Raw genomic sequence first — 11,435 nt, 5'->3', positions numbered from 1 at the left:
GCTTTCTCTGGTGTGGGTGTGCTGCCTTTGCTGCTCCTTCTTCTGTTTTTTTCCACAGCTCTTTGCTTGTCGATACCTCAAAATACCTGTGAGCTGTTCGTCTGAGGTCTCAGAAGCTGTCTCATGTCTCTGGTGGGTGGAAGAAAATATAAACACAAAACAATCTGAGACTTGAAGTGGATTTAAAGACACAAAATAGACATTTTTAACTTTTGCCAAAGGCCATGCATGGGTACACAGACTATACATTCAGTTAGGTCCATAACTGTTTGAACTACTTTTTTCTAATTTTGGCTCTGTACGTTACCACAGTCATTTTTAAATAAAATAACTCAGATGCAGTTAAAGTGCAGATTCCCAGCTTTAATTCAGTGGGTTGAACAAAAAGATTGCATAAAAATGTGAGGAACTAAAGCATTTTTCTTTTGTTGTTAAACACAATCCCTTCATTTCAGGGGCTCAAAAGTCATTGGACAAATTAATTCACTGAAAATAAAATCCTAATTTCTAATAGCCTTTGCTGGCACCGACAGTGTTGAACAATGAAGTCTTGAACATCACCGGATGCTGGGTTTCCTCCTTTTTAATGCACTGCCAGGCCTCTACTGTAGTGGCTTTCAGTTGCCGTTTGTTTGTTTGTGGGCCGTTCTGTCCGAAGTTTAGTCTACAACAAGTGAAATGCATTCTCAATTGGGTTAAGATCAGGTGACTGACTTGGCCATTCAAGAATATTCCACTTCGTTGCTTTAATCAACTCCTGGGTTGCTTTGGCTGCATGTTTTGGGTAATCGTTCATTTGTATTATGAAGCGCCACCCAAACAATTTGACTGCATTTAGCTGGATTTGAGCAGACAGAGTTTCTCTGAACAGCTCAGAGTTCTGTCCTTTGTCACATCATCAGTAAACACTAGTGTCCCAGTACCACTGGCAGCCATGCACACCCAAGCCATCACACTTTCTCCGCTGTGTTTTACAGATGAGGTGGTATGCTTTGGATCATGACCTGTTCCATGCCTTCTCCATTCTTTTTTCTTGCCATCATCCAGGTAGAAGTTGATGTTGGTTTCATCTGTCTAAAGAATGTTTTTCCAGAACTGCGCTGGCTTTTTTTAGATGTTTTTTAGCAAAGTCCAATCCAGCCTTTCTATTTTTGAGGCACCTTGCAGTGAACCCTCTGTACTTACTTTCATGCAGTCTTCTCTTTATGGTCGACTTGGATATCGATACTTACCTCCTGGAGAGTGTTGTTCACTTGGTTGGCTGTTGTGAAGGAGTTTGTCTTCACCATGAAAATGATTCTACGATCATCCACCACTGTCGTCTTCTGTGGACATCCAGGTTTCTCAGGATGTACCAAACTGCCACTCCTAATATTGCAGCCATTTCTCGGATGGGTTTTTTTCTGTTTTCGCAGCTTAAGGATGGCTTGTTTCACCTGCAGGGAGAGCTCTGTTGACCGCATTCACAGCAAAATCTTCCAAAAACAGGCACCACATCTCAAATCAACTGATAATGGCATAATGAAGGAATTGCCCACACCTGCCCCTGAAATAGTCTTTGAGTCAATTGTCCAAATGTATATGGACCTAACTGTATGTGAGGACGTTTGCATCTTCCCTATGTGCCAAACATTACAAGTCAAACATCTGATCTGAATATAAATCACACTTGAAATAAAATCTTTTCTTTGGTACCGTCAGTCCCCACCGTTAGTTTTTATCTGTTTTCTATTTCTGCTCTTTCAATCTGACTGCTGTCTCTTTGTTTTCCTTGATTAAGCCCTCTGTCGCAGTATTGTTTAGACTCCAGCAGTAAGCTACAATTACCCAGTGCAGTGTGTGTATTGTATCACACTCATTACAATTACCTCTGGGTGTGAGTGTGTCATCTGTTGCATGCTCATGTTCCAATTTCTCTGTGAGCGGTGAGGAAGCTCCATCCATCTGCTACAATGTGCACACAACAATGTGACCAGGAAACGGGAAGTCTCTGTTACAATGACTCTTAGCTGTGCATCCTTCTCAGTATTATTTGACACTTGTGTTCAGCAGCGCATTGTAAAAAGGTGCATGTTCTGGAGCTGCTTTATAGGCATAGATACCACAAAACTGATTTTGCATTCAAGATGCATGAACTTGTAACAGAACAGTTGGCATATGTTACAAAAGAACTGTGCTAAGCCTGACTGATGTGTTCTAGCAGCTCTCATCTGGTTTAGACTCGCTTGATGTAACATTTACTATGAGGTTTCCAAAACTGACATCTATCTGATCAGCTGCAAACGGCAAGTGAGGATACACTCCAGGAGCCTGACATCAAAACGTAACTGGCAGTAGTGCTGCTGCGCCACTTATATACACAAGTAACACATACTAACACTTCAAATGAGCATTATCTTTTAACCAGTTTCTGATTAGTTGGTGTGACAACAACAAAAGGGCTTTGACGTTCTGATGCAATGACTCACAAGTTGATGTCACACACAGAACATGTTACGCTGCGTTTCCCTCCTCATCCCTTTTGTTGTTGAATGTGAGCCCTTGATCCGGCTCGGTATTTGGACCTCGCAGAAGGAAAAACAAAGAAGTCATTTTTTTATTTCTCCCTCTGGACTTTTTATTAATAAAAATATCAAACAGGGCATGAGAATATTCCCCAAGCTTTTCATGGCACTGTTTTGCACAAAACCAATCACAGATCAATGCATTTAATACAGACAAAGACTTCAATGATCTGTCCGAACAACGAAGCTCCCACAGCGAGTGGACGACTTCACTCGTGTTTTGTAAGCTGATACAGGCCTTGCATTTAAAAAGCAAAACATTAAAAAAAAAGATTTATCACCAGTGAAAACACAGTTATAAAGTTTGATTTCACGGTGTATCCAAATGCATTATTTTATTCTAGCAAGCCTGCACACACACAAGGTTAGCATTAGAGCTGAACCATAACTGCCCCCCCACCCCACCCCCTCACTTCGTGACTGCTCCCACAGGATCCTGCTGAAAATATCAATGTTCTCTCTGTCAACTTACCTTGTTAAATAAGATCTTTCTTAAATCCCATGAAAGACTTTCCAAAGCTTGATGGTTGATATTGACATTCTTGTGCAGAGGGCTGTGTTTTAAAACAACCCGATATAAATTTACCCCATAACGTCCTTCGGGCTAAGAAATGCATGAGGTGTGTGTTGCATGAGAATGCAGTAGTCACAATGAGAATGTAGATGTCCTCATCCTGCTATGGACACAGCCTCTAACATGCACACATAAGTGCTTACTCTCGCCTGTTCCTGAGTGTCAATGAATAATGCACATATTAATCTCATAATGTATGGAAGCTTTGCTAATTAATTCAGTATTTCCCTTCTCAAGGTTATGCAATTAATGCAGCATTTTTGGAGTCACTAGACATGGATAGCATTCTCATTTTGGTTCTGATTACTTCTTACCATAATTTTTCCTCATTCTATCATGATCTCAACCACTTCATCTCTCATGGCCTCCCACCTCCCATCAAGGTGCAATCTCGACAAACCTTTCATAGGCGAGAGGGAAAAAGCTCTCAGCTGTAGTAAATACTGTGCAGTAAGTGCAGTCAGCCAAGTTTGTTAAAGGTTTGTGAGGTTTTAACTCCCCTCTTGGCTGGTGTTTTGCTGAAAGTGCTTGTCTCTGTCCCCTGCAGCAGTAGTGGGAACGGGAGCAGCTACAACTGTGGAGTGCTGCAGGCAGTCCTGTGGGACCTGAGGCGGGTTGAGGCTTGCGTGTCCTCTATGACCCCGCTCCCGCTCCCGCTCCCGCTCCCGCCTGGTCCTTCGTTTTTTCCAGCAAAATACGGACAGTCTCCAAGAAGACAGCACGAGGGTCAGTCGGTGGCAGAGCAGGGCAAGCGCAACTTTCTCTCAACTCCAGAGCCTGCACAAAAGGAAAAAAAGTAGACAAAATATAACTAAACTAAGCCAATGAAGTAACTCTTCAAAAAGTATTCAAATTAAAGCCGCAGGCACTGATGAGACATACTTCAGGGTGGGATGCAGGCACATGGTTTTTGTAGTGGACACATATATGCCTTAAGGTCTGGGCCATGCACGGTTGTTGCAGGTGATCAGAAGTTACATGTCACCTCCTGTAACCAGTGTGTGGCAATAGAAAGGACTCACCAGTCAAATGCATGGTTACATAATATGTTGAACCGGTCTTGTAAATTTGGATTCAACTACTTTCTGTGATTATTATGTGCTGCTGCATCTGTACCGGAGCGCTGGACCTGAAGATTTCTTCACGCTGGGTTGCTTATCAAACACGTGAGTTCTAGATCATTTCAGACAATGTAAGACCAAGCTCCAATTTCCCATTTCATAGAGAAACAGATATTTGGTATGCTGCCTTTCTAATGAAATCTCAAATCCTTTACAAATTAACATATAAAGGGTCACTACATTAGACAGACCAAATTTAATGTAGGTCTTAGGAAATCCCTGAGTGGAGTTGAGCAGAAAAGAACTAATCTTAATTGCAAAAGCCGTACCATAATTGGATTGTTGATTGCAAATCAACTGTAGGTCTTACATGTATGCTCCAATTTTAACACATGATGGGGCCACATCAATGTAAGTGGCACTATGAAGAAATTTTGAAACACCGTGTCCTGAGACCCATATCAGATATCAGTATCCACCACTCCTGACTCCTTTGCCAAATTTCATGACTTTCTGAGCTTGTTTATTCCCTCAACAACAAAATCTTGTTTCACGGAGAGACATCAAAGTTTGCCACGTCGCCAGGGCAACACCGCAAAATGAGAACTCACCATTTCCACAATTAAGCATCATCAAAGGCTTCAGCATTTTCTGACAAAGTCTGAAGTGGACAAGGTCAACAGGCTTGGAGGAGTACGTCAAAGTGTAAAATATTACATTTCTTGTTTTCACTAAGCACAGTACAATTTGACACCAATACATTATTATTGTTTGCAATAACAAATCACATCCCCCCCAGCTTTTGTTTTATGACAGCATATTCCCTATGGCACACGCCCCAATTCATAGTTACACATTTTAATGTCCTAATGTCACTTTCCACGACAATCTTCTTGTCACCACTTTCTTACCTTTAAGCAAATCCCAAACCACCTGCCTCTCTAAAGACAGTGTCATCCCAGCGCCTGCTGCGGATTTATAGCTGCTGTTACACAGAGTTGCAACAGTGTCAAAGTAGGTCTGAACCAAACAGACTGCTGCACTAAATAAACAAACTCTAACACACTATTTTATTCACTTAGCGTAACAAAGCTGCACATGTTACCTACCTACAGTTGCCATAAAATATCTGTCTGGAACAGTGGAGGAGCAACTGAAGAGCAGACAGTGCTGATGGAATCTAACCACAATCACTTTGCAGCAGTTAAATATACACTCTCCATCTCCCACTTAGAATCACCTACAAGCCTGCACACATACATGTACTTGGCTTGCCACTCAACAGGCTCTTTCTCTCTCTCTTGTGCTACCTGTGGACTTAATTTGCTTTGCTCAAGGATGATGAGCACACTTGTGGAGGTTGGAGTGCCCCCAGAAGAGTTGGGTTAAGTAGCTTGGGGTTGTCCCTCCTTCCAAGGTTAAAAACATCACATTATGCATCACTTTCACCTGACTGAACTCAGCTGTTATCTTGCTCATCTGCATTGCCATGCTGGATCAAACAGTTTGGTGTTAGGAGGTTGTTATATTATCATGCCAGAAACGGAGTTGCAAACCATGCTCGACAATTAAACCCCAAACAGCAGTCTCCATCACTTCACTGCCCGTGGCTACAGCCTGGCCTCAGCAGCCACTGCTGCTGGAGGTCAATGTACCACAGTAAGAATGAAGCAATTCAGGAGCTCATACACAGACCATATAGTCAACAACATAGCCACCAGACAGACAATTAGTGGTCTACCCATCTGTTCGGTTTTTATGCTCAGAGCGTCTGACAGCGTACCAACAGTCAAACTACAATAACACTCTCAGACACAAACACACTTCTGTGAAGGATGCTGACATTTTTCATATAACCCACTATCATAACTGCTTCCTGACTTTTTTATTCAGCCCTAAGATACCATTGACTGTCTTGCCACAGTGCCAGCACAGTGCGCCAGGCTGTGAGATTGAGCTGAAAATGATAAGGTTGTTTTCTTTCGAGTCCGCAGTTCAAATCCTACAAGCCATTTATTTTAGCTGGTACCCACACCCTGGCAATGCAAAATGTGTTTTCCTGTCTCCCTAAAACCCTGCATCCTTTCCTCTCTCCCCCCAAGTCTCTCCTTCCTCTTGGGCCCCTTCTCCATGTCTGCAGGTGGATATATATCTCCCCTGACACTTCATTAGTTCCATTAAGACTCCTTCCAACAGCTCTTAAAGCTACACTATTACTCCAAAAAGAGTAGGCATGTGTAGAGCATAAAAGATCTTTACACTTTGGTTTGTACTTTGGATGAATACACGTATAAATACTGCGTTTACTCATACAACAAGTCAGAACCCAAGGAAAGATCATTGCATGAGTGAATACCTGTGGGATGAGGCGGTCCAGCTGACTGGATCTGTTCCTGTGCGATGGGTGTGTGGACAGCCATTCAGGCAAAATGGGCTCTCCTGTAAGTCGATCAACAATTTCCAGTTGCTGCCAGAACACAGGGCCCGCTCGTACATCAGCACATGCCTGGGAAGGACACGCACACAAACACACTGCGTGAAATAAAAAACGCACACATAATGTGGCACCCCTCTGTCTTGTGCTGAAATGAAAAAAAAAATCTTGATTTCGTTTACTTTGAGGACAGTGCCCCCTGGTGCCCTGCAGACAGATTACATGACATAAGAGCAGCAACAGCAATGTTAGTTGTTGCTATTTTAAAGTTCATCTTAAAATAATCATAAACCTTTTAAGAGCAAAACTATTGAAGAAGTCAATGTTTCCAGTTAAAAGAAGCCTTGATCAATTCAATTCATTTCAATACAGAGAGACAGACAAAATAGCCAAAATAGGAGCTCCAAAGCCTTAGAAATCTTGGCTTCAGCTATAGCTGCTGAAGCCACAAGTATTTCTGTGGCAGCCACGATCATTTTCTGAATGCTAGAAAGGTGCTTTACTGATTCTGATCTTCTTTGATTCTGAGTGGTTTTCAAAAAGGAAAGGAACTGTTATTGTGTATATTTGGATGTAATGTATTCAGTCTCCATCACATCTATCTTCTATGTTGTGACATAGCTCATCGAGCTCAAGGAGAGGAGTTTAAGAACAAGCATAAGTGGTAATTACAGTACAACGTTATTCTTCATTTCACACAATGTGCAATCTCTTCTTTCATCACAAGTCAGTTTATTTTGGATCTGACACTCTGACATCTGACACCTAATGATGTAGTCGGGGCTTTGTTAACACTCCAAACCGTTCAGAAACAACTATGAATAACAGGTCAAAAACACTGTAAACCCTGAAAGCACCTCCAGAAAAAAGTCACTTTTTCACAGGCTGAAAAATACTGTTTCGATGTAAAATCATTTAATTCCTTTTAAATGTTGACAAGCTGGTGATCCTGGTACCTTTGCGGCTAACTGCAGCCCAACCTCATCTGCCTCAGCCTCCAGTTTACGACTGTAGGGTCGGTTGAACATCAGCTGTTAGAGAAAGGGGGACATTAGAAAAAGTTTGAAGATAAACGCAAAACAACGCAAAGATTTCAACGCACTCTTAGAAAAGAAAGTTTTAAACTCTTCATGTGCTGAGCAGGATTTCTTATCTCATATTAAACTCGATGTGGCTTTTACAGTCTGCAGCTCCCTATATTCTCAAATGATGAATAGTAATGCCTCACCTCTGTGAGCTTGTCCTTTGCCCACTGCCCCAGCACTGCCAGGCTGTCCGCTGGACACATGGCCCAGATGGCTGTCACCAGAATCAGGGACAGGAGGTCCACAACATGAGACAGACTGGCCTGTTCCGCCTTGGGTTCAGAAGGTGAAAGGAGAGAAGGAACGAAAGGGCGAAGCAAAGAGTTAGGTCATGAATAAAAGGGAATGGGTGAGGGAGAGAAAACCAGAGTTTAAAAAGTTTTTTGGGGCAGTGAATGAGGCAGCACGAACATATTGATTGTTCCCATCTACTTTAGTGAAACGTTTTCGCTGTTATAAATTTAGAGGTTTTAACAGCCAATCCAATACAGCACACTTACTGCATAATATCGAGCTCATCGATGCTCATTCCCTTCATCTAATTAAAATCTCCTTCAAGGATTTTCTCTGAGGATGTTTTAAGACTTGCAAAACTCCATTAGACACTTTTTTTAGGGCAAGAAAAAAAGGGGGGGTTTTATAGCTGGAGGAAAACAGACATTTGTGGAGATTTAATAAATCATGGAAGTGCTCTCTGTCGGCAGGACTTTGGTCATCACAGTGCAGGTGGGATTAGTGAGTGCTTGGAGGTGACTGTCAGTGAGTCTTTCATCAACAGCTGATGCAACCGCACTGCAACTGATGCCACTTCAGCCAATATCGTACCCCTCAGACAGAGTGGGCTGTTGAATAATCAGGAGATGACAGTGTATAACTCTGAATCTCTCAGTAACTCTTACCTGTGTAAGATAGACCTGAGGACTTCCAGAAGGGAAAAATTGCTTCTATGTACCCAAGGGCTTGTGGATGACTAAAGTTTGTTCTTGAACATTTATTGTACTTGAGGTGTTTTCAGTGACTCATCCCCATGCTCAGCGAGGTCTGCTACAGATCACATACTGCGCCACCTCTATCTCAGGAATGAACCGTTACAGTGTCATGTAAAATTTCAGTGGGTATCATTTAAGGCAATGTATTGACAGAAATCCAGTAAAACTTACTGTATTGTATATGGTCTATAGCACATGACAGGTCAAGCACTACAGTGAATGATAGTGTGATCTAATGATCAGTAGAGTGTGACAATTGTACTTACAGAGTGTTCCAGCACAGCATGTGCCATTTCATGTCCCAGGACAATAATGAGCTGGTCAGTATCTGCCACGGCATCCAACATCCCCGTAAACATGAACACTTTCCCGTTCTACACAAAGCAAAACACAATACACATTTGAGCCACATGCTTCTTCTGCAGAGACTGTACACGGGCATGCAAAAAGTGGACAAGACTGAAATAGAAGAAGAAAAGTTTCCCCACATCTTTTCTTTTACTCACTGGCAGGACAAAGGCGTTGATGTTCGGACTATCCACCACATGAACACTCCAGGGAACGTCAGACACTTCAGGTATGTCCTTGTTCCTTTCTGCAAGGAGCTGCACCAACTGCTCCACCGTCTGGTGACGGGGGTCAGTGACTGGAAGCAGGAGCTCTGCAAACTCCTCCATGTGCTAAAGCACAGAGACAATCAGAAGTATTTGAGGAAGAATTATGTTTGCCTCTCATCATATTGCATTTTCTCAATTTCCATGTCATCTTCTTTGCATTCACTACTGTCTTTGCTGACGCCACAAATCCTGTGAAGATGTGTGTAAAATGGGATATTATCAATCTACAAACATACTGCAAAACACACCACAGTCATCACTGTATTTGCCCTCCTCTCTCACCGTCTCTGACGTCAGAGCAGCCAGCTCCATGTACATCTCTCTGTTGAACACCAGAAGCCGAGTCCGTCCTGTCACTGGAGACTCATCCAGGTGCGTTAGGAGGAGAAGGGCTAAAATCACCATAGCAACACCTGTGCCCGCCGCCAGATACCATCGCCGCTTCAGGACCCATTCGCGCATAAGCTGCCGGCGGTTGTCTGGTAGACTCACCCACCACTTCCTTATACTCCTGTACACAGAAGGAAACCATAAGGTTCCGCGTATCCTCCTGTGTACCGAATACAGCCTCATACAGTAAGTCAAAAGTCATAAACGGCCCAACTGATAAGAAGAGAATCATTTGGATTGTTTGGATCTTGGCAAAGAAAGCAAGCAAAGAAAATCAAATTAAAAAAAAATCAGCAACATTACAGTCAGAATTGTAGAAATGCAGACTGAGATGAATCATCTAAGGAAAGTCACATGCATAAAACATCCTCGTAGCCATCTGCTATGCACAATTCAAGTAATTTTGTGTGAGCACTCAAAGGGAAAAGTAAAATATTGAGTTAAACCAAGGCTTCTGCCACTGAACAGCTCATGAGCTGTGTAGCTCCTGTCTCTGAAAGGAGCTTTCAAAGACACTCCGTGTTAGTGACTCATTTGAGGTAATTCAGCACTTCATTAAAGCAATGCATTATTTTTAGCTGAAATATAGAATTTAACTATTTGTTTGGAGAATAGGTAAGGTGCTTAATACTACAATAAGCACAATGGAAAACAATATGCCTAGCACAATAGATAAAAATGTGACTGGTTTTTAATGTGTGCACTTAAGAGTCTAAACCAACTTAAGTCTATGATAATATGATTATATCATATTAATACAGCTTCCTACCTCCCCAGTAGTATAGCCGCAAGCTTCTGCAGAGGTTTAAGAACCATCAGTATAAGGGGAGCAGGCAGGGCCTTCATGGGGGCTGAGGTGTGGAAGTGGCGTCCACATCGTGTCAGGGCTGGTGCGCAGGACACTGGTAATGTGAGAGCGGCTCCAATATGGAGACACGCCGTCCGTCCGTTTCCACCGAATAAAACGTGTGCTCCAGTTGCGGTGGTGCTCAATTGAGCAGAGCTTGTTTGAAAGTTGATGAACGATGAGACTGAACATGTCTCCTTCGCGGGACGAACAGCTTGCTTACAGATCAGGAAGTTTTGAGCCAGATGTACATTGAGGAAAGAAAGGCGACTGTTCCTTAAAACGCCACGACAAAGTAAAGACATCATTATTACAGGTAACAGGACGCCTCATGCTGCAAGAGCGCTTAACATATACATATCCCAACGAAGAAATACCTATCATAGGTCGATACGACACTTTTCAACAAGTCCAACGTCAGGTTCATTTCGAGCACTCCTCACTGTATTCAGCTGTCAAACTCAATGCTAGTGGTGGCGCTAGCTACAAGTAACCTTGGTTACCATGTCCGACCGCGGTACACTTAAGTGGTTGCACCTGTCCAAAACTAGATTTTATGACTCTATGATGAGGACTATGTTTGGTGACATAATTTCAGTTTCAGGCAACGCGAATCATCTGCAATTACAAAAATATGGCGTTCTGCGTGTAAGTTAAAAAGAAAAGAAACCGGTAAGAACTGTTTAATATTCCAGCTCCCCAAATGATACCCACTAGAAACAGCTCGGCAGCGAAAGTTCCGGCCGTACAGATAGCGTCCCACCAGAGATAAAAGCCTGGATAAATAAACAGGAACCCACATGTGCAAGTAGCCGATAATTAATCGCGATGGAGGCGTTTGTTTTCTTAAATGGAAAAGTATTTTTTACCGTCA

The 11,435-nt window shown here is 42.6% G+C and overlaps 1 protein-coding gene across 1 annotated transcript; it reads right to left on the bottom strand.

The window, feature by feature from the left end:
- Nucleotides 1-2,707: 2,707 nt before the first annotated feature.
- Nucleotides 2,708-11,185, bottom strand: oma1 (OMA1 zinc metallopeptidase). Its single transcript, XM_072389879.1, has 8 exons — nucleotides 10,484-11,185; nucleotides 9,607-9,835; nucleotides 9,214-9,387; nucleotides 8,974-9,081; nucleotides 7,862-7,990; nucleotides 7,590-7,664; nucleotides 6,556-6,705; nucleotides 2,708-3,915 (listed from the first exon to the last, which is right to left on the bottom strand). Exons 1-8 carry the CDS (start codon nucleotides 10,867-10,869, stop codon nucleotides 3,772-3,774), a joined length of 1,395 nt encoding a protein of 464 aa, XP_072245980.1. The 5' UTR covers nucleotides 10,870-11,185; the 3' UTR covers nucleotides 2,708-3,771.
- Between the last annotated feature and the right edge of the window lie 250 nt (nucleotides 11,186-11,435).

The sequence above is a fragment of the Leuresthes tenuis genome, unplaced genomic scaffold (genome assembly GCF_036924035.1).
Source record: "Leuresthes tenuis unplaced genomic scaffold, fLeuTen1.0.hap1 SCAF_7, whole genome shotgun sequence".
NCBI classification, from domain to species: Eukaryota; Metazoa; Chordata; class Actinopteri; order Atheriniformes; family Atherinopsidae; genus Leuresthes; species Leuresthes tenuis.
Note: the sequence above shows the minus strand (reverse complement) of the source record. Positions and strands in the feature narration are given on the sequence as shown.